The sequence below is a fragment of the Quercus lobata genome, chromosome 2 (assembly GCF_001633185.2).
Source record: "Quercus lobata isolate SW786 chromosome 2, ValleyOak3.0 Primary Assembly, whole genome shotgun sequence".
In the NCBI taxonomy this organism is placed as follows: Eukaryota; Viridiplantae; Streptophyta; class Magnoliopsida; order Fagales; family Fagaceae; genus Quercus; species Quercus lobata.
The window spans coordinates 68,232,946-68,257,694 of record NC_044905.1 but is presented as its reverse complement, the minus strand read 5'-3'; the positions used below and the strand labels follow the sequence as shown (position 1 = coordinate 68,257,694).

The window sequence follows — 24,749 nt, the reverse complement described above, 5'->3', positions numbered from 1 at the left end:
GTTCTAGTAATTTATAACTGGCATATATTAGCATAAAAAGATTGGGATCTGCCATTCACAGATGGGTTTCAAATAGTACATTGAGAATTCTTGAAATAGTCTTTACTTCTCAACTAGTACTTCTAGAAAGCATATGAACCTTGTTGCAGTATCTCCACACATGTTCTAAGTCTGCTAAAGGAGTGAGTTTCTTGATATTGTGTAGAATTTAACAAATCTGAGTCAGTTTGTAAAACTGAATGCCACATAGTATGTAAAGGTAAACAAAAGTGTACTAGCCACTTAAAACATCATTCAGCTTCATTGTTCAATGCACCAGCAAGACATAATGAGATGCTAGTTTAGTAGTTTAGATTTCATTTTGAGGTTATTGATGCGGTCAATAGTGATGGTGACTGAACACCATGGAGGAAGGCTGATTAGTACATAGAAAGAACTTTAAATGGTTCAAGATTTGGTGCTTTCTTAGGCATGAAGCAGCCACTTCATTGAGAACTACATGTGGTTCAAGATATGGTGTTTTCTTAGGCATGAAGCGGCTACTTTACTGTAAAACACAATATAAAATTTAGTCCAGTAATGTCTATAAGAAGGGATAAAAAAGGCAAGGAGCAGCCATGTCATGCAAATTAGGGGAAATTCAACTCAATGTCCCATTGAAATAGTGCTTCTCATGTCCCAGAAAAAGAAAAATATTTATTTTCTATAATTATAAAGGATTATATTTCCTTCACATGAAAGTTAAGTGGATTTAAGGAGGCTACTTTGAAGGCTTCATAGGTACCAAATGACTGCAGCTGGTTGGAGTGGCTAATTAAAGTGTTTTTTTTTTTTTTTTGAAATTTGAAATGTGACAATAAAGGCCATTAATTAAGCCCTTTGAGGGGAAGAAACATCACATTATTTGGGTTTAAGCAGTTGATGGAAAATACTCTGTTAAAAAAACCTGGGAAGGTCACAGACATTACAAACAAAGGATGAACTGGTGCTATATTGTGTGGTTCAAAAAGGCCATGCTTAGAGTCTCTTCCATCATGTGGTTGGCACTTGGTAGTTCAGTGCATAATTTCCACCAACGGGTGTTTATGTCTTGCAACTTGATTGTTGAAGGAGGTGGTATCCTATTTTACAAGTATAATAAATGCCCTCTTACATGCATGTGAAAGGGGCATTGCATATGGTACATATTTGATTGGTAAAGTTATGTATCACTTGTTCTTTGCTTGCCCCTATACCCTTATACTGAGAGAATATAGAATCATGTCTAAAAAGTGTAACCTCTATTGGAGTAGCAGCTGCTGAGCAGCTATGGTTTTGCAGGTGGTTCTGGGTCATAAGGGGAATTCCTTTCCCTCAATTATATGCACAGTGATGCTTTCTTGTGTTTTCTACCATATATGAAAGAAAAGGAACTCAAGGACTTCTATTAATGAACAGAAACCCGCACATACTATGAGTTATATATATCTTCTGTGTGGATCAAATAGAACAATGTTAAAAGAGTGCAGAAAGATGATAAGAACAGATGGCTGCAGAGAGCCTGGCAATTCCCATGTGCTGTCTTTGATGCTGGTTCAATGCATTCTCTTTTTTGTTTTGTTGATGCCAAAGCCAAAGTCCACATATATCAGCTCACTACATCAGTACAATTTATAAAATGTACAAAAGCAGGAAAATAGGGGATCAAACAATTAAGATAAGTTAAAAAAGGATTTGGTTGGATGCCAAGAGAGGTGAATGAACAAGCATGAGGCTTCAGCTGCTAATCTACTCTGGTTCATATCATTCAGCTTAGCTATGAACCAAACTGGAGCCACAGTTTCTGTTAGCCATCAAAGATCCCATAGGACAGCACCCTTTTCTCTTTTGACCTCCCAATTGGCACATCTCTCTGCAACTGGTAAGGATATTTACACCAGTTTGGTTCATATTTCTGAGCAAAATTAAAGTTTCTCTAATAGCCAATAGTGTTGTAGTAGTTTTATGAGGCACATTCCAGCTAAAACAGCAGTAAGAAAAGGAGCTGTTCTTTTCTCTGCTGAAAATCAGCACCCCTCCATTGATGATGAGGGCGTTTCAATAGTGATAAACTGCATAACTGTTGAGTGTCTACCATAAAGAGCTCTAGATACCTCCTGCTACTTGAGCATCCCTACATAGAGCAGGAAGTTGGGCACTGTGTTGCAGAATGGTGTTAATGTTTACTTGCACCTCTTGATATAGTACTTTATTTTTATGAAGCCAAATTAGTCTAGTTAGTATTGGCCACTATAGCAATGAAATGATTCTGTTGGTTTTTATCCTTTCTCACTCTCTTAAGCCAACTAACCATCCAATCTTTGATGGCTTTGGTTCCAAACATTCATTCTTAATTTTTAATGGGGAGCCAAATCATACTGCATGCACAGCATCACAAGAAATAAAATAATGATAAAGTGTTTGCTCTGCCCTGGAATAGAAGGGGCAAGTTGCATCAGTAACTAGTCTTCTTTCCATGCTTTCTCACTGGGAAGCTATTATTCAGGAGCTTCCAAAAGAAAGTAATAACCTTGAAAGGCATATTTAATTTCGAGTTTGAGTTCCAAATAATAGGCATATGCTCATTCATCACGAATTGATTACAAGAGCTCAATGAGTGGTAAAGCAAATAGGTATTTTTTTTTAACTGAATTGCCCTGATATAGTTTGAGGACAGATCAACCTGTTGTCAGCTCCAATCTGGAGAGAGGAAGCTTCATTATTTCTACCTGAGGGTCATATAATTTATATACTAAAGCATAGTTCCATTGAGTTGACTGATGGTCAATTAATTTATTAACTCAGCTGAGTGATACAGCCCTCCCAATAGAATTTTGGTTATAGTTTCAGGCTTTCAGCCAATGATCATGCCTGAGAGGGATTGATGAACCATTCCAACTAACCAAGTTGAATATGTTAATACAGATCATCTACTTGCCATATTACTGTTTCCAAAAATATATATATACATGCCATAATATTTCTCCAGCCCATGTTACAAAGTTACAAACTTACAATTGAACAGTGAGGGTCACTGCTAGCTAGTAATGAATTTGGTATGTGTTGTAGGCGCCAAAACTCTTTAGCTCCCCTGGTTTGGTTAAAAAAGAGTTTCAGTTTTTCTCAATCCCAATCTGCCCTGATATTTTGGCAGTCAAAGGTTATCCAAACTAGTCATATGCATCTTCCTAGTTTGTCCTCCCCTCCCAAAAAATTTACACAGTATAGAATCAAGCTTCCTGCAAATGCTCTAAGGGAGCTTAAAGAATGACATTGTATAGATTGGAGAAACCTAGAATACTGACTAGATCAATGTCAACTCGCGCTCAAGATGATGACAGCCTAGCTCTCCTAGATTTCTAGCAAAAGTGTCCTGAAATATATATATTTCCATTTTTGCTAAGTTCATGTTTAATCCCAAGTAGGTAACAAGGACTGTAGTCATCTTGATTGCTAACGGATCAGCAATCTCAAAAAAAAAATTTTGTCATTGATGTTTGGACTAATTTAGACTCAAGATGTCTGAAGGTTTACAAATTACCCTGAAAAATCACAGTACCAGTCAAGGATTGACTTAACTATCCGAGCAGATTGCATAGATCCTTCAAATAATAGCAGACTGTCTATAAACATCAGAGGGCTAAGTAGTGTACCTCCCCTACTGAGCCCCAAAGAAAACGCATTCTTTTGTTTCTTCTACTGTCTTGGAATTTCATTGTACCTTTGTGGCTGTAGGCCATGCTTATGTTGGGCTAATGCTACATCCAATTTTGTTTTATTTCTTGTATGAATCTGGCTGGGATAAGTGATAAGACCCCGTGCTTCTGTATAATTTTTCTTTTAATGAAATACTTAAAAATAATAATAAAAAGACAGAAAAGCATGTAATAACAAAAATAAAAGAGATAAGGTATAGCATACCATTTAGCTTCAGTCCCGGTCGTTGGAAATTTGACATTCCAGCAACCATGGATTCCTGTTCCTTCTAAGCCTACCAAGAGAATAAAAATTAGTACTTGTCCATCACAATTCACAAATTAAGCTAAAAAAACAAGCTAGACATATGTTGAACACAGTTGCTCACCTGGATATTATATTATACAACTTTAATGTTCTTAGTCCAGCTCAATGTGGGTACATTGGTACTGAACTTATATTCTCCTAATACTTGGATGCAACATAGTGTTTGAAAATGCCGGCCCTGATAAATGAAATCAAATTCGTGACCTTCACTTTTCCTAATTTGGAATGCCTGATTATGGATTTAATCAATTTAATTCGTACAATTACTTAGGAAAGTATGTAAGCGCTTTGCTTGCCTCTTTGTAGGAAGGAAGGGTGGCTTTAAATTTAGAGTAATGATTATCACAAAGCCTCTTTGTAGGGAGGAAGGGTGGCTTTAAATTTAAAGTAATGACTATCACACACTTGCTATTGCACACTTCGTATACACTTCTTTTGAAATCGTGTTTTAAAAACATGATTTCAAATAAAATTGTTATGATTTCACAATTTTGCACTGTTTTAAAAGGAGTATGTATGGAATGTGCAATAACAAGTGTGTAATGAGATTTTCTTTTAAATTGATGGTTGAAATGTGATCCACAAGTAGGATACAGAAGTCACTTTCAACTTCATTCTTACTTGATCAATGGCTAAAATAATTGTGAAGGGAGTGCGAAAGTGGGTTGAAAGTTCTATTGTGTGGAAAACGAAAGCCCCATTATGTTAGTTCTTTTGCCAATATTTGTTTGTCATATTACACAGCTTCCTTTGAAATTCGTTACCCAAAATTCCCAATTCTAATGTTTTAAATTGGTGAGAGGAAACATCCCAGCAAGTAGTTTTCAAATCTGAAAAAATTTCAACTATATCACAATGAAGGGAATATAAGTAACCTAAACCATAATCATCGTGATTAGTGGTCCACTCTTACTTCACAATTCAGTTATTCCCTCCTTCCAAATAAAGCAAAAGGGGAGACTTTGCTTCTCGAATCTACTACACCATATAGTTCCAAGCAGCTTTGCATATTTTATAGCCCAAATACTCAAGTGGCCTAAGAAAACCCTACTTTTACTCACCATTTATTTTTTTAACCCTCCAATAGGCAAATAGAGGAAGAGGACTTCAAATCATTGGAATATCCCTCGAACCTCCTGTACTATTCAAATTTAGAATTGGTTGCGCTTCTCTTTGAGGATTATCTATACTAAAGGCGTGTTTGGCATATAAAAAGATGGGAAGGAGAGAAATATTAGAAAAAATTTAGGACCACAATCAATTTTACACCCATTTTCACAATTATCGATATGGTTGATTATGAGTGGTAAAAAAAAATTAGTAGGTTTATATGAAAGTGACAGATAGTCAGTCACAATTTGCCACATAAAATATTATGAATCTAAGTGTAAAACTGGTTGTGATTCTAAAATAATTAGAGAGAATGGACTAAATGTATTTCAGTATTGGGGCAATTCCATCCAAACATTAGGTAAGTGAACTCTAAGTTATAAAGCATTCACCTATCCTCATGGTGAGTTGTCCAATCTTAAACAGGCCAGACTAGAAGGTGCAATATATTATTTATGTTGTCGGGATACCTTGTTGATTGAAACATATCGGTCTTAACGGAAAAGAAAAAATGAATTAGAAAAGTAGCTTTAATTTCACATTCCTAAATTTCTACACAATGAACAGAAATAATTCTTAACAGGACAACAGCTAGTAGAAAGGCAAAGCACAACAGAGCTCTTCTTATGGTCATTGGCTATAACACAGAAAACAAATGATTTTCGCAGCATGTAAAGTGGTTGGGTAGGTAAAAGCACATGTACATCGGTGGGCCTAAAAGGCAAAAGTACTACCAAAAACAATAATAATAATAATATTTCAAAATGTCCACCATCATTCATCAAACACATTCCAAATATCTACTGTGATAGCTCACCATTAAAGTAAACCAAAGTGGAGGACATTCCAACGTTACAAATCCATACATTACACTATCATCATGATCCCATATCCATTAAATAAGATCCCCAATAACTAGAAGAAATACTAATATATAGGCAAACAAATGGATGGGAAAGAAAAAAGTTCAAAAAAAATTTACAATATGTATGTGAAATATGGGAATGGTAGATCCAAAATGGATCTATGAGAGTGCATGATGATACATAATAAACTTAATTAGTGAGTTCCTCTAGCAAGCATTTGCTCATATTGCAAATCCTGGTACTGCAGCAATTGCCTATGGCTTTGTACCCTTAGCTGCTCATAGAACCTTCTGATGAATTCCTCAGCTTCATGATCAACTTGTTCATTTTCACCCTCAATCTCATCCTCTGATGAATAATTAGATACCCTTACAGAAAATGGAGATAGTAAAGGGCTATGCTTTTCGCCGGAAGCAAAATCAGACGCATGATCAAACCGGAAGTTGAAAGTGTACTCCGGGGTCTTGGGGACCAAAACAACAGCCTTAGGTTCTTGATGAGGTTGAGGTAGTGGTTCTTCTACTTCTTCAAGAACTGCAGGGGCATTGATGCAAGGGAAGTAATGGTGTTTACGCTTCGGCACGTGGAAAAAAACAGGATTAGGGCTGTTGCTGCAAGAGAATTCGTATTCCTGTATGCCATAGCCAGCACGTGCCATGTTCTTGGAGTGGTGGTGATGAGACATGAGGTTGCTTAATGATTTTCTCAAGAGCTTTCCTCTCTTCATCATCAAGTTCATGTCCATGATCAACTTCCTCTTTGATATCAATCCCTTCCTTATCATGAAGAATGTTACCCTCAACACGTTCCATAGCCTCTTGGCTATCACTGGAGAATGCACTTCCATGACACAACACTTGAAAAACAAACACTACTTGGTTTATATTATATGACTAGGAGCGAGCTTGTTCAATTCGCTCTTTAGAGTAAAGGTAATGATAAAAACAAGAACAAAAAAGAAAGGTTTTGATGATGAGAAGGGGATTGGGCGGGTTTTCTTTTCTTGTTCCTGCGAGGTTTGGTAGACCTCGCAGAAGAAAAGAAAACCCTATGATTCATGGAAGGTGAATTTGGTTGGATTTTATAGCTGGGAGATGATAAAGCTCTAATGATTATAATAAAGGATTAATAATTTTTTAAAGAAAAACATTGCTGTTATAATCATATGGACCCAACGAGCGCTCCTCCTAATTTCCCTTCTGATTTATTTGAGAGAAATAAAAGAAGACAATACAAGAAGAAAACATTTGTTATCAAAAAAATTAAATCAAACATGTGGGTCCTAGTTTTTTTTTTTTTTTTTTTTTTTTTTTTTTTTTTTTAAATAATTCAGTACTTATGACAGAGAGTAAAGATTTGAAATCGATATCTTCATTAGGAACAACAAAAAATACTAACTAATTAAACTATAAGACACTTGTCTATGTAAGTTTTAATTAATTCAACTAATAGAGTTTATAAAAAGTAAAAACAGAAAAAGCATGCACAACTTATAATATATGCTATGAGCCTATAACCTTAAACATATTAGTTGATGAGGTGCTGAAGTTCAAAACAGCTAGCACAGTGTTTGAAAATTCTAAAATAAAGTGGATTAGTGTTGGTCGGAGGGAGAAATATCAAATTAATGTGTTTGCTTTTTCAACGGTTCACATATATTATCTGGCAAAAGCACACAATGGGAGCGTATGTGTATCTTCTTAAGTAATGGGAAATTCATTTCAATTTTAATTATATTAAACCAGCAACTAAGCCTGCCTGTATTAATGACATTTTTTGTATAATTAATGTGAATAGACAGAAGCATTCTTCACGTACTCATATTGTTACATAACTTACATTACATCTTTCAATTTCTGTATTGATGCTCTCCCTTTTTTTTAAAAAAAAAAATGCATGAAAGATATAGATACTACCCAAAAAATTTTAAAATTGAAAAAAATAATTGATCTATAATGACGTTTATAAACCGCAGTCGTAGTGCATTGGTCTGTTTTTATAAGTTGAGTAGGGTGTTTCTAAAAAAGTTATTCATTAATTTTAAGATAGTTACCTTAAAGAAAAGAAATTTGAACCTTGAAAATCTAAGATACTAATAGGGAATTTGATAAGTTTAGTAGCTTTAAAGAGGGGAAATGAGAGATTCAAGTCAATTCCAATGTTTAATGTCTTGTCTTAACGTGGTATGAAGGAGAAGTTAAACGAGGTTTAGAAGGACAAGAGACAGAACAATGGCTGTCTACGTCTCTGTGGTTCATGGTTGACTCTTCAACTGAAAGCTGGAACACAGAGAAGTTGGTGGTCACCGCGTGGATGAATACTAATTTAAGCTTGATTGTCCAATAATTAAGAGTTAATAAAATAACAATATTTCTCAAATCTAATAAATAATTGGATTGTGAGAGGAAATCAATAACTCACGTTAGGTTTTTTTTTGGTGTAATTCAACAGGATCAGCTTAAAAATAAAAATCATCATACTATTAACTGTTGGGCCACAATCTAGTCTTATATGAATTAAGGAAACCAATTAAGAATTTTAATCAATATTTAAAATATATTATCACCAAAATTATCAAATCAAAATATTGATCATACACAATAAAAAAAATATATTGATCATACACAGTAGTATAATTATTTATATTATATGAAAATCTTTTTTATCTTTAAAAGAAAAATCATGAAACAAATTTTGAATACAAATATAATAATGAATTCTCTTTAGGAATTAATATGAACTCACTCGAGATCTTCGCTCACTTTAAATACAACACTTATATGTGAAAAAACTTTCGAATTAATGTATCTTTCCATCCAAAAAAATATCACAAATTAATGTATCTATCCATCTAAAAAAATATATCAGTTTTTTTCACACATTATTTTTCTCTCTTTTTCCTTTTTGCACCCGCACTATGAGTGCGGCTTGCACTTTCTTTATACGGCTGCCTTCTCTTCTTTTAATTGCACACACTACACAGTGGCCTTGAATTTATATTAGCAGCACCGACATCTCTTTTTATTTATTTTTTTGAATGGTCATATTAATTAATAATACTTTAAATCCACTTTTTTACATTTATATTTTCACACTCACTTTTATGTTTTAAATATAGATGTAAACATAGATTATTAGCATATTGTAATTATATTTTAAAAAATATATATTTAAACAATTGTAAGATGATATTTTCTCTGGTAGGGGATATTTTCTCTAATATTAAAAGCAACAAGATTGTAGTGGGCATTAATTTCATGTGAGTTGGACCTAATGCACCCGTGCACCCAGCAACAATTTGATAAGAAATTCATACATATTTCATGGTTCGTGCCAAAAATGTGTCAAGGTTATAAAGATAATTAGCTCATTTTCAATAATTTTCCACTAAAACCTCTTTTAAATTTGGGCTCTCTTTTTTAATTAATAAAAAATCTCTTTTAAATCGGTATATTTTTAAAGAGAATTTTAAATTTTGTCCTTCTTTACTTATAAACCACTTCGAAAAAAAAAATCACATAAATACAGAAAATAATAAAACAAGGGAATGCACAAAACATTAAGTAAAAGTCATCATTTTCTTGGGGATGACAGTAGGCCCATTGGGCAGTGTTTGAATAACACTTTTAATACAATAAATCATTCGACAAAAGAGGTGAACACACCACTCCACGGACCAAAATACACAATAAATCAAACAATAATAGCAGCCAACAGGTAAAGTGAAAGAAAGATGGACGAAAGTACGTTTGGCTACGGCCAAGTTGGTCTTGTATTGCATATATATTTTATCCAAATCTAACCATATAATATATATATATATATATATATATATACTTCATATGATAGAGAGCTTTAAGCACATCAAATTTCTCTATATATACCTAGAAATTTCATGCGAAACACCAGTGATCTGTGTGGTAATTAAATTATAGATAGAGGCTCAATCATGCAAGGTATTACTTGGTGCTAGGAGGCTAGGAGTCCTATTGTCGCTTTATATGATGCTTGACAGAAATAAAGTTGTTCAAGTTATATCACTTTAATGAATGTATTTTACAAATGATGATATTAAACATGATATTATCTATTGCACGTCATATGATATGGAATCAACGAGTATACATAAGATATATATATATATTTTTAGAAAATAATAAAATTATAAAGGCACTACAAAAAAAATTATTTAAAAAAATAGAGAGGCAGAAATTACGGTCGAAGTTCCCCATTAATTTCTCCTTTTCAACACATAAAGTACGGGAAAAGCTAGTCTCTTTTTCATTTTTGGTTCTGATGGCAACAACTACGAAATTGACAAGAAAACGATAGCGAAGACGAACAAGGCAGTTTCTCTCCTTTTTTTTTTCCCCCCCACTGGGTTCCACACTTTTTAACGCTCTTCATTCCTTTTCCGTCACTTCAAAGGGACTGACTTTTGTTTGTTTAACTCTGTTTACTTTCCGTGTTTTAGACCAATCAAACTAGTTAACAATGGGATGAATTAGAAAGGGAACAAAAGCCCACTCAAATCCTTGACCAAACCCCCAATTGAACTTTGAAGTTCATTTATATTTTTTATTTTTTATTTTATTTGAGCTTCTTCATATAATGACCAGCGTTTTTATTATAATTATTATTATTTAAATTTTTTGAAAGTATGAAAAAGATATTTTCGTTGCCACGTTAATTTCTTTATTTTGAGTAGATGTTATACATGCATGTAACGTGATAGACCGTTTAGAAATAAATGTTAACACTTAATAGTATCGGAACAAATTGATTATACACCAAATATTTTAGACATATAATAGAGAGAGGTAATCTTATGAGCTTTTTTTTTTTTTTTTTTTTTGGGTGAGATGAGCCTTGCCCCAGGGCGGAGCCCCCCCGACCCCTCAAAAAATGACCTTTAAATGAACAACTTTAATTCTTTTAAGGTCTTGCCCTTCTTGACATGAGAAAAGAAAAAACAAAGAAGCATTCCCACAATAACCCAACCTAGCTATATTACTGAATCAATAAGCCTAGTACCTAAGAAAAATACACTAGTTCTCACTTCTTGAAAGCCACTGTCACACATGATTTCACCACACCACACCATACCATTCCCACTACTCTTTTATATTTTCTCCCCTTTTTTTTTTTTTCCTTTCAAACCAGCCACAACAACTCAATCAATGGACCCCATATTAATATTATACACAATATAACATAATAATAATAAGTAATGTTAGAGACACAACAAAATGTTATAACAATTATAATGTTTACAGTTGTTTATTTATTTATTATTAATATTGATCGATTTTCTTTAGGAGTGTTAATTTGGGTTAGCGTGTCAGGTTCGTGTCATGTCGAGATAGGAGTATTCGACTAAATGGCTCAACCCTAACCCGATCCATTTAATAATCGTATTATGATCTTTCAACCCTAACCCGACCTATTAATAAGGCGGGTTGACTTGACCCAACCCACTTGATACTCTTAATAAACGAGTCGTGTTGGATTGACACGAATGTAACATAACCCATTTCAACTTGCATAATATTAAATATAACATTCATCTAGAAATAATTTTTTTCATATCCTAAAAGTAATGCATACACTTCAAGTCTTCAACCTACATTCTTGTAATCTTTAAAAGCAATACCCATCAAATCTAGTTTATAAACTATCTCAATAAACCCACTTGCAAGATATGCAGATGTGTCCAACACTAATACAAAAAAAAAAAAAAAAAAAAAAAAAAAAAATGCACAAGACAAAAGCAACAATCGTGGCCTTAATCAACAATTAATATATCTCATATATTAGTAACAGCACTGGGTTCAAAGTTTGTAGAACAAAAGCATTATGTAGAAAAAAATAAACACATGAGAGAGAGAGAGAGAGAGAGAGAGAGAGAGAGAGATAACCAGTTTAAGAGTTTGAGTTTGAGAATTGGACGCGAAACTATAAGATAGTAGAGTGAGTAGTACGGCTGAATTTTTTTTTTTTTTTTTAAAAAAAAGATATTTATAAGAAGGTTTAGAGATTTAGGGCTTTTAGGGTTTGTAAAGTTTCAATTTCCAATTATATCCCTTGTAAGTTTTTGTAATTACTCACTTTTCTTTTTTAATTTAATATATATGTTGGATATAAAAGGTATTTGACAAATTTAAAATAAAATAAATATTTATTTGTTATATAAATAAACGAGTTGTGTTAAGTGTGTCATTTAGGGTTGATACAAATAAATTGATGTGTCAAACATGTCTATTACGGGTTATGCGAGCTGACTCGCTTATGACACATTTCTTATCGTGTTACTTTCGGGTTGACCCATTTATGACCCGAACCCATTGAGGACCAATCCTAACTTAAAAAAACCCGTGTCGGGTTCGTGTTGTGTTCGTAGGTTGGGTCGAGCATTGACAGCCCTAATTTTCTTTAGGCTATTTTTTTTTATATATATATTGTCTTTTAATTTCCCTCCCTAAACTGAAATCCTAGCTCTGCCACTAGCATTGCTTAAAGTGATAAAACTGAAATAAAATATTTTGTAATTTTGTAATTTTTATTTATTTTTTTAAAAAAAGTGATAAAAGGAGGCTAAAAATCTCGTAGTTCAATTAGTTAAGTATTTTTTTTTTGTTTTTAATACATCTAAGTTTCAAATCCAACCATTGTAACTATTGAATTATAGGAAAAAAAAAGTGATAAAATGAGGAAAATAGATCATCAAACATCATAACAAAGCCAACACAAAACCTCCCGCTTTTCCACCAAAAAAAAAAAAAAAAAAAGCCAACACAAAAAAAGAAAGGAAAAAAATGAAAAAAGAAAGAAAAGGGAAATATAGAAAGCACCTGTGGCCGAGGCCTTTTCTAGGTTTAGCCTTATGTCACAATGGGATTAGCCAACTTGTGGACCCTAGTTCAAGGAGAGGAATTAAGTCCAAAACTCGCAGCCGAATGGGCTTCTCGTTCAGCCACATTTGAAACACTTTTCTGACTTAGGCCCAATCTATACATCCGATACCATATTGCCATTTTTCAGGAGTGGCGTCCAAATCAGTGAGATGGTATAGAAAGATGATGATTAATAGAGAAAGTTTCGCGTTCAACGATTAAAGTCTTCCCAATTTAGTCGTGAGAATCTTCTTTGTTATGCGATAGGAAATTTGTCAATTATGGAGGTGTGACAAATAGAACGGTAAAAATGTCCGGTTGAGCTAAGTATCAAAAATTCAACATATTCATTTATTAATTATTTTAATAGGGTTGAACTCAAGCTCATTACCAAATTAAATTACATGTTTAATATTAGTTTATTTCTTTTCGAATAAGGTGAAACTTTATTTATAAGTTACTTGATTTTTTTTCCCCCTTTCTCTACATAGAATAAGAGTAGCGTGGATGAAATGAAGAAATAGTACTTTCTACAACGAAAATTGTGGTGGTGGCATAGATGATTTGAGAGAGAAGGAGATGATTTGAGGATGTAATAATAACAAAAATAAATAAATATTTTAATGTAGTAGGGTATAGAATTGAGAATTAAATGTGAACGTTCATTGAAAAGTGATTGGCCAAAATAGAGAAAATAAATTATTATTTTAAAATAAGCTTTATGTGAATAATTTAACTCTTGTAAAATTACATTTGGTGTAATTCTCTCTTTCTCTATATATATATATATATATATATATAATTTATGTGTGTAAATTCTTTAAGATTTTAGAATATTGATTTATTATGTCATTTAGAAAGTGATTGACATTTTGATGTATTGAGGTTTAAAATTTCTGTATATTGGATTTTTTTTTTTTTTTGGTGGTAATATGGTGTATATGGGTCTTGCCAAGCTGAGGTTGTACAGGCCCACGATACAAAATTAAATGTAGTAAGCCCAGTACAAACTTATTATAATTATTACATTTTTGAGAAACAGCCCAAGCTTAATGTAAAATACATATATAGGTCCTGGTCCGGCCTGTTTTTAAGTATCCCATTGATTAATATCAGGATTCAGGACCTAAAACTTAAAGGAGCCACTAGACAATGCTACAATTTTGTTTTGTTTTTTTTGGTATTTTTTTTTTTAAGAACAAATTACTGATTGATTATTGTTACCATTCTGATTACTAGTTTATTGAGTGTAATTAAGGTTCCTTAACTCAGTTTTAGTAAGTAATAATTAATCCCACTCTCTTTCAGTTTGGAATGCATGGAAGATGGATGTTTGTCTTCTTTAATGAAAGTTCTCTCTTTATCAAAAATGAAAACCACGTAAGATTTCCAACGTTATTATTTTGGTCATTGTGTTACACTCACACATGCCTTCCATGTGCTTTTGCTATGTTATGACAACCTTTCACACGTGGTTTTGCTTGGATTAAAACTAACTAAACCAAATCCAGAAGAAAAATGTGTTTCGACTTTATAGATAGATTTTAATAGTCAGAATAATTGCTTATAATAGATTTGTGTAATCTAATTCATGTTATAAAAGAAAATAAGCGAGCTAGAATCAGCCTAGAATGGAAGAATTAGAAGGCACTATCCATGGGCTTTATCAACTTTTGTTACAGATCTTTACAGGCCATAGTGCACCAAAAACACGAGCTTATTCTTTCCAAAGTAGTCCAATACAAACTTGTTTACCCAAAACTTTAAATAATATCTACTTCAACTTTTCCTAACTTTTCAGAGTGACGAATAGAGGGAGCCTCACTTTCCATCTTTTGTTGTGTACTGGAGCTAGTCTTTCAATCTTTCTGTAATCTTGAAATTATTGTACTTGCAAGTTGCAACTGTTGGTTTTTTTGAAATATTTAGGTTCATGAATATAGATCTCTCATATTAACAAAAAGTTTGTTTAAAAGTCAATATTTTGATAGGAAAAAAAAGATGGATTCTATTACCTATTACGGAAGCTCTTTCTGATGGAAAGTCTAAACAAATGACATCAATTACATTATGGTAGACTTTGAATGTAACAATTGTAGCATCACTCTAGGTCTCATCTTTTTCTCCTTACTTATATAGCAAAAATAAAAATAAAAATGATTGCATTACTCTTGTAGATTTCTCATATTCTTGAAGTTAGGGTGAATCATTGACTGCTATATCGAAGCAAATAAGTGTGCAAATGCCTTTGTTAGGAAAGGAGTAGATTAACTAGTTGATTATATATGTTAAATTTTCATTGTCCTCCTACGGACATTTTAGATGTCTTTTATTCTGATCTTAATGGGTTGAATGTTAACAAGTTATGTCTTTATACAAGTACTCTTAATTTGTTTAATCTATGAATGCTCCAACCTCCATTTCTAATTAAATCATTATTGTAGATATATGTAGGAGTAATATATTGCACGAGACCACTTTGGGATATGGCTTGTTCCATTTGCAACTAAATCTTGAGGAGGAGACAACTTTAATAACAAAGACAAACACTCTTATATAAAATAAAAAATAAAGGAAGAGGAAGACGAACACGGGCATACACGTGTAAAGAGAATTAAATCATAATAATAATAATAATAATAATTATTATTATTTGATAATAATAAATAATAATAAAAGTTTGCAGGTGTGATCACTATCCTCAACCTACTTAAACCCTATTTATGAATGGTGTGAGACCACTCCCACAATAGTGAAGCTTACCACTACTCGTACTCAGAAGGTGATAGATTATGAGGGTTTTCTATTACTAGGCCACTTCTATAAGTGGTAGAAAAGAAGATCATTGTATAAAAGTAAAGAACATGAATTGTATAGTTCCAATTAACCCAATAATCTAATAAATAGACTAATGCATGTTAAGGTTTGGTGGGTGGTAGGTCCTAAGCATGAATCCTAATATAGAAAGAGCTTAGGATTTTCTTCAGGCCATTGCCTCGATGTCAACTAGTGCCTTTGGTGGAGTTGGGTTAGGCCATAGTCCTAAGCATGAATCCTGATATAGAAAGAGCTTAGGATTTTCTTCAGGCCATTGTCTCGATGTCAACTAGTGCCTTTGGTGGAGTTGGGTTAGACTATGGCTTAATGAGCTCCCCTACTTCATAGGTCAAGTTCTAGTAAGTAGGATACAACTATGGTCAAACCCAAAAAAGGATCCCATCTTCTATCACCCTTTGTTACCCTTTGTTTCCATTAAAAACTAAAAAAAATAAATAAATAAAAAAACTAGTACAAGTTGGAATTGTAAAGGGAAAAAAATAAAATTTGTAGGACTTCAAATTATTATTATTACTAAATTACTATTACATCCTAAAAGTTTGGTGTAATTTTGATTTGTCTCCTAAAGTTTTAAATTTTAGGTTTGCTTCTCTAACATTAGAATCTGTTTGGATCTGCTCCCTTTCATCCATGCGTCATGATGAGCTTCCCATTGAGTGCCATGTCAACCTAATTTTTTTTTTTTCATTTTCCTTTTTCTTCATCTAATTCCAGATGCACAGCCAACAATCCCCTCATTTTCTCAGAAATCACAATTTTATGGGAAAACAAACTCACTAAAATGCTAAAAAGCATCTCTCTCTATACTTAGGGATAGAGCCATAAATCTGTTCTGTATGAAATTCAATTGTGTATAAATATACACGAACATGCACAAACTCATACATAGTTATATATGCATTTAGTATTTTGATTGAAAAGGTGATTGAAAATTTTAAATTCTCAAAGCTTTGTGAACGTTATTATTTTTGGGAAGTTATTAGAGAAGTTTAAGTTTGGGGGGGAATGTGCTGTCTAGTGTATACAATAGCCTCTTGCAGGCTAAGTAAGAATTTGCACAATAATGATAGGTACACTAAGTGAGTTAAAAAAGTGTGTAGTGGTCAATAACCATTATTCAAAGAAGCAGCCCACCTTTAGACTTGTTTACAGCCTCGAGTATTGAACACAGCACGATTAAGCAAACAAAATTCCCATTCTACCTATGGTTACTGATAGAATTCAAAGAACTGGATGATTACTGTGGTGCCCCCAGAATCAGATGCGATTATGCAAAAGCTAAAAAGCATACGGCTATTTTTGTCACTAGCTATACCAAACGAAGTTGTAATTCCCAAATTTTGCAATAGCAGTTGTCCTTGATGCTTGCTTAGTTGGGTTCCTCATAATTGTCACATTATCTTATCCCATAGTTAATGGGAAAAATATCCTTAATCAATCATTTATATCTACTAATTTACATGAATGTTTACAATCCATGAAAAATGTAAATATTAACATCTAAAACATGAAAAAAAATGGATGTTAAAGGCCTAGTTAATTTCCTTCAAAGGGTCAATAATAATTAGTAGATATAATCAATCATTTATATCTACTAATTAATTTACACGAATGTTTACAATCAATGAAAAATGTAAAAATCAGCATCTAGAACATGAAAAAAAATGGATGTGAAGGCCTAGTTAATTTCCTTCAAAGGGTCAATAATAATGCCTGGATTTCTCCTCCTCGCTAAGGAATGCCCTACAGTCTCTATCACCTTCTCTTCTGGTATTTGTGACCTAAAAAAAGAAGGGTTCGAATCCACCTAACCAAAAAGAAGCCAATGGAATAGGGACAGCTAGCTGTCCATCACTTTATTAACTTTTTTTTTGCTTTCACTTCTCTTTTTCTTTTCTTAGCTCCCACCCTTTCCTTATTATACACTCACACTTGCTCTCTCTCTCTCTCTGAGTGTCTCCTAGGAAAATGACACAATTATCATAAAGAGTAAAGGCATACAATCATACATTGCTAATGCTATATAAGCAACTGCACCCACCTCTTAGTCTTTCATGCCAATTCCACTTCTTTTGCTTTTGCTTGTGCAAAGAACAAATTCAGTACCACAATCTCTCTCTCTCTCTTTAGCTCTTTTCTTTACAATAATATATCCTTCTCTATTGTGTCTCAGATATTTTTTTTGGTTTCTGGATCGAGCTTAGCCTTGTAGTACTTCTTCTCTCAGTCCAAAGATAGTAATTAAGCCAAAGATGAAGAACAAAGCATCTACAATATTGAAGCAGATAATAGCCACTTTGAGCTCCATGGCCAAGGCTAAAACCCTTGCTCTCAAGAACAAAACAAGGGCCATCAAGACTCGCCTGATTATATTCTCCTTGCTTAAGAACAAGAAGATCTTCATGAGCTCCCTCTCTCACAGTATTCATCAGAAGAAGAGCTACATCTCTCACAAGCTCAACGCTTTGCTTAGCCATCATCATCATGACAAAGACTCCAACGATTTTGAAGACGATTTGGTAGACCAAGACAAGGCCATAGTACAGTACAAAGACAACCTTGATGCCATGGCTCACAAGTACCTCCCGGACCCAACTCACACAGAAGAGGCAGATGTACAGAAAAATGACAATTACCCCGACCTGACTCACTCGCTGTTTTTTTCAGAGGACTTGGACTTTGAATATCCAGGAGGGTCAGTGATAGACTTGGTAAAGAACTCAAAGGAAGAAGCAGGGGAAGAATTCATGTTGGAAAACGAGATAGACCGCGTGGCAGACCTTTTCATAAAGAGGTTCCATAAACAGATGATGATGCAGAAGCAGCTTTCTTTGAAGAGGCACCAGGAGAGGCTGGAGAAGAGTTCCTAGCTTATATTCTTTGCTTCTATATATAATAGTTTATTACTGACCAATCCACTACTAGCATATATCATCTTCTAAGAGCTAGAGAGCCCTGTGTTTCCGTTTGGATAAAAAGGATGAGAATAACCCAGGCGAGTTCAGAGTTGTCTCTGCAGATTTCGTCGACCTCCAAAGTTTGGGAGATGCACTTTCTATAATTGCTATCATACATGGATAAATTCCGAAGTAAGAAAATAGGGAAATGTCTGTACACAACCTTATTTTTTAGTGTGTGTACCATGTCTATGCGTGCAAATAGTGTGTAATAGACGCTCCTCACAAAAATATCTCCTTGAATTATATGTATTTGTTGTACCAAAATATTTTTTTTTTTTTTTTGAGGATCTTGTTGTACCAAAATAGGATTATCAAGTTATTAAAAAAAAAAAAAAAAAAATCTAATTTTGAACAAATGTTTGATTCTTAAGTGTACTAGTACATCCATTCTCTGAAAAAAGCAAACCTTCCCACATGTAGCACTAGCACCTTTTTCTCTAGAAAAAAAAGAAAAAGAAAAAGCAAGCCCTGGTAACGTCACCTTCTTTTGATTTTTCTTTTTAAGTTTTAACGAGTTTTTGAGCAATTTTAAAAGCATTCATAGTAATGGGGTTAAAAATTTAGTAATTTGACACTATAAAAAATTACTTTATCTATTTTACTTACACACATGCTGTAGTAGAGAATCTATTTTAGCTTTCAACATAATAAAATAATATAAATATCATAATAAAATAAAATATCTACTATAATAAAATAATATATTTACTACACACAACCATCACAGCCACACACGCACAATCACTACACATAAAAAATATATATATATATATATATATATATGTATATATTTTACCTTTTAGCTATAATGCACATCTAAAGATAGATGTGCACTATAACTAAAAAGCTAAAATTTTTAGCTTTAGCTCCACTGCTAGAACCTTTTTTTTTTTGTGTTTTGGTGTAACTAAAATAGTTATATAGTTATTTAACTACACTACTACAAGTGCTCTAAGCAACTACAATTTTTGAACAAATTTATAGTAGAATATTAATACTACTACAATTAAAAAAAAAAAAAAAAAAAAAACTTTAACATTTTCCTTTTAACAATTGTCGAGCAAAGATTTCAAGACCATTAGAATCTTATCTCTTAAGAGCACTATTTTTTTTTTTTACTTACACACATGCTGCAGTAGAGGATCTATTTTAGCTTTCAACACAATAAAATAATATAAATATCACAATAAAATAAGATATATATTATAATAAAATAATATATCTACTACACACAACCATCACAGCCACACACGCACAACCACTACACATAAAATAGTTTTTTTTTTTTTTTTTTTTTTACCTTTTAGCTACATTGCACATCTAAAGATAGATGTGCATTATAACTGAGAAGCTAAAATTTTAGCTTTAGCTCCACTGCTAGAACCCTTTTTTTTGTGTTTTGGTGTAGCTAAAATAGCTATATAGCTATTTAGCTACACTGCTACAAGTGCTCTAAGCAACTACAATTTTTGAACAAATTTATAGTAAAATATTAATACTACTACAATTATAAAAAAAAAAAAAAAAAAAAAAAAAAAAACTTTAACATTTTCCTTTTAACAATTGTCAAGCAAAGATTTCAAGACCATTAGAATCTTATCTCTTAAGAGCACTAATTTTATTATTTTATTTTATTAAAAAAGGTGTACCAAAGGCATGCTCGTATAGGAATATCTTAATTAATTTTAATAGGCAAAATTTAAGTATAATTCTTTAAATATTATTCTTTAAATATTGTACCTTAGATTTTTTTTTAATTAAATTTAAGCATACAATTGTACTAATCAATGAAACTTAAACATGCTACCTATATAAAAAAAAAAACAATGTCACATTTTTCAAGAACAATTAAACTCAATGTAACCATATGTTTGAATTTAATTTTTTTTTTTTTTTTTAGGGTAATGTTTGAATTTAATTTGTTAATTTAATATATTACACTTAAGAAATTATATATATCTAAGTTTTACTCAATTTCAATTGGTCATTTAAAAGATTAATTCCTATTAAGTCCAAATAATATATAGCATGCATTTGGATTGGGCGTTTTGCCCAATTCATGCATTTTGCATTTTTAGTAAGTCCTATGGGTACTGTTCACTTTTCCACCAAACTCAGCAAAACACAGATTCCAATGCATTTTTGGGTCTCACAGTACTATTCATATTTTTAAAAATTATTTTACTACAGCATTTTCAGTAATAAATTTTCAATTTTCAGCAAATAAGCGATATCCAAACACACCTATATAGAAATAGTTGTAAATATACAAGCACAAGAAAATTCCATGAATATACTATGCAATTTCTTGAATAGTTTCAAATCGATAATGTAATTATCTCAATAATTTAAAGAAGGATTTTAGTTTGGGATAACTTAATTAAGGAGTCCATGCTCCATAGCAAGCTTAAAACCTGATTTCTCTCTCAAAAAGAAGCTAAATCACCATCGAACCTGATTTATCTTTCTACGACCTCATCGTGATCCGTCTCCACCAATGCAACAACATCGTTGCCATCCTCACTTGCATTGCCGATCGACTATTAGGATTAGTTTACCTTATTTTTGGTTCTTTGTGTTGAATTTGATGACTTGGAATTTCCATTAGTTCTTTGGAGTTTTGATCTTGTCCAAGATAACGTGATTATTCAACTTGGTGTCAGTAAAGGAAAGAAATCATGAGAGAAAGAGAGTCGTTGGCAAAAAATAATAAACCAAAAAAAAAAAAAGATAACTCAACTTTAGTTGCTTTCTCATTCTGGAGATCACGTAGTATATTAATTTTTTTTAAAGACATTACCAATTCACCAATCCTTTATTATAAAATTTTAGTTTTACTTTCTTGTTGGTTCATTTTCAATCTAATTTTATATACTTAAATCTTAAATTATGTTAAATTTTCTACGTTGCAGATGAAAATAATAATGAAATTACTTGTCAATTAACTTTACATGCAATTTGCAAATATAAATATCAAAGTTTTAATGTTGAACCTACCATTAACATGTGAGTTTATATTAGTTTTTTTTTTTTTTTTTCTTCTAACCTTTTAAATTATTTGCTTATGTATAATTGTTAAAGCCACAATTTTTTAATACAAATATATTTTTATTAACTTCCAGTAAATAAGCTTTTAGAAAGAAAGAAAAAGAAAGCTAATTTAATTGCACACTTAGTTATATGTGATTTAATTTTATTTGATGTTTCATGTGTAACATGAATGCATTTTTTATTTTCTTCTTTTGTGGAATTATTAAGCTAATAGACTATTAAAATTAATTTCTGCATTATTATAAACTCAACTAATTTTATGTAAATGTTAAAGTTTTTTTTTTTTTAATTTTTAAAAAACAAAATTTTGATGAAAAAACTATGGGCTATATTGGGTTGACATGGATCCAACCTATAGAAGATTAGATAAATGTAATAAAAACAAGTGGGTACACAACACATTTCTATCAAACATTAGATTTGAATACAAAATTTAACCATTGGATTGAAAGATTGACGTAAAATGTAGGTTTTGATGAAATTTGAGGTCAATTGGATAGTCTGATTGTGAAAATAGGGTCCTACAAGGTTTCCTTAGGGGTGGGAACATGATATGTGTGCATTATGTGGTATACTTAGGTCAAAATTCAACTGTAATATTTGAATAATGTGGTGAGATGTTGGTTTTGGGGGAATTTAATTAAGCTTGATTGGTTGGTTGGAATGAGAAAACAGAGTGGTTAAAGTTTGTGAAAATCAGTCAAAGTTAGTGAAACTCGGTGAAAACTTGTTCAAACTTTGTTGAACTTCATAAATGGTTCCATGATTGTTGGATTTGGTTTAAGTAGTTTGAATGAGAGTGTTTTGAGTGGGTTTTTGGGCATGAGTCAATGATTTTATTGAAATTAAGTTTTCTAAATTTTTGTGCTTTTCTCAGTTTTGAGAAAGGGAAAACAAAAGAACAAGAGTGGTTATTTGCCCAAAACTATTGAAAGAGTGAATAAGAAATTGACTACTAAGATGCCTACTTGAACATGGTTTAAAGTGGTAAAACCTGTGAGTCTCACATAGGAAAGAAATTGGACATTTTATAAATTTATATACTTATGGGTGCAAGTACACATGGACTTTTCACTATTAAATAATTAATTATTATTACTATTTTTAAGCATTTGTAGGAGGTGAAAAATTAGTTAAGCCAATTACAATATTTAGTGAACAATTATAAATTTATGTCTAATTAAATTAATTAGATCAAATGATGGCATCTATCATTTAATTAACATCACATTGGTGAATTAAAATTTGCCACAAGTCATTTGGGCCCACAAAATAAAGATAATTTTTTTATTCAAAATTAATGGATAGTTATCTTTAAAAATAATAAAAATAGAGATAATTATCTACAAGTAACAAATCCTAGTGGGACTCTTTGTTTATTATTATCTTTATTTTAAAAAATATATATAGATAATTATCTACAAGCAACAAGTCCAAGTGGAACTCTCTGACTTTGGGCCAATCATAATGCACTACTTATCCTTAAGGAGATTAATTTAAAGTAGAACTCATCTTCTTAGAACATCTCCAACAAATTCTCCAAATTTTTGTACTATTTGAGAATGAACAGTAACTTTTACATTTAACTACCCACTTTTTCAAATCCAATTTCCAACAGATTCTCTATCCCATTCTCTATCTCATTTAAATATTATTTTTTCATTATTTCTTTAACCTTTCTTTATTCTTTTTTTAATATTTTTTTATTCTTTCTCTATTCATTCCCAACAGCTATATTTTTAAATCTCCCAACAATAATATTTTCAAAGCTACATACACATAATTTGAATGAAAGCCCCTGTATATGGGCAGCACAAACACACACACACACTGCAACAGCAGCAACACACACGCACACAGAGCACCAGCACCAACATACACACACACACACAGCAGCAGTAGCAGCAGCACACGCACACAGAGTAGCAGCACCAACACACACACACAGCAACAGCAACAGCAGCACACACACACAGAGCAGCGCAAGCAAACACCCACTTTTTCAAATCCAATTTCCAACAGATTCTCTATCCCATTCTCTATCTCATTTAAATATTATTTTTTCATTATTTCTTTAACCTTTCTTTATTCTTTTTTTAATATTTTTTTATTCTTTCTCTATTCATTCCCAACAGCTATATTTTTCAAATTCCCAACAGCTATATTTTTAAATCTCCCAACAATAATATTTTCAAAGCTACACACACATAATTTGAATGAAAGCCCCTGTATATGGGCAGCACACACACACACACTGCAACAGCAGCAACACACATGCACACAGAGCACCAGCACCAGCACACACACACACACACACACACACACACACACACACACACACACACACACACACACACACACACACACACACAGCAGCAGTAGCAGCAGCACATGCACACAGAGTAGCAGCACCAACACACACACACAGCAACAGCAGCAGCAGCACACACACACAGAGCAGCGCAAGCAAACACACACACACACACACAGAGCAGTACTTTCTAGGCAGCATAGACACAGCAAACACACACACACACACACACACACACACACACACACAGAGAGCAGCATTTTCTGGGCAGCATAGACACAGCAGTACACACACACACATACACACAGAGCAGCAGCACTTTCTGGGCAACATAGACACAACAGCACACACACATACATACACACACAACAGCACACACAGCAGCACACACACAGAGCCCCTGTATATGGGCAGCACAAACACACACACACACACACACACATAGCAGCAGTAGCACACACACACACAGCCCCTACACAACCCCTGTATATGAGCAGCACACACACACACACACAAAGCAACGCACACACACACAATAGCATAATCAAAGCTTTAATACAATAAGGTTGAACACCACCTCTTTTTATTTTATTTATTTATTTTTTTTTTATGATGAACTGCAATTTCATTAAAAGACTAAGAAGGATTACAAGCAGAGGCATCTCCCTTACAAATTGCC

The 24,749-nt window shown here is 32.6% G+C and overlaps 2 protein-coding genes across 2 annotated transcripts; one reads left to right on the top strand and one right to left on the bottom strand.

Moving 5' to 3' along the window:
* Nucleotides 1–5,928: 5,928 nt before the first annotated feature.
* Nucleotides 5,929–7,111, bottom strand: LOC115978188. The gene has a single exon (XM_031100207.1). The coding sequence runs from the start codon at nucleotides 6,862–6,864 to the stop codon at nucleotides 6,211–6,213; it is 654 nt and encodes a 217-aa protein (XP_030956067.1). The 5' UTR covers nucleotides 6,865–7,111; the 3' UTR covers nucleotides 5,929–6,210.
* A 10,676-nt stretch (nucleotides 7,112–17,787) lies between these two features.
* Nucleotides 17,788–18,967, top strand: LOC115978186. Its single transcript, XM_031100206.1, has one exon. It carries the CDS (start codon nucleotides 18,001–18,003, stop codon nucleotides 18,616–18,618), a length of 618 nt encoding a protein of 205 aa, XP_030956066.1. The 5' UTR covers nucleotides 17,788–18,000; the 3' UTR covers nucleotides 18,619–18,967.
* The last annotated feature ends 5,782 nt before the right edge of the window (nucleotides 18,968–24,749 follow it).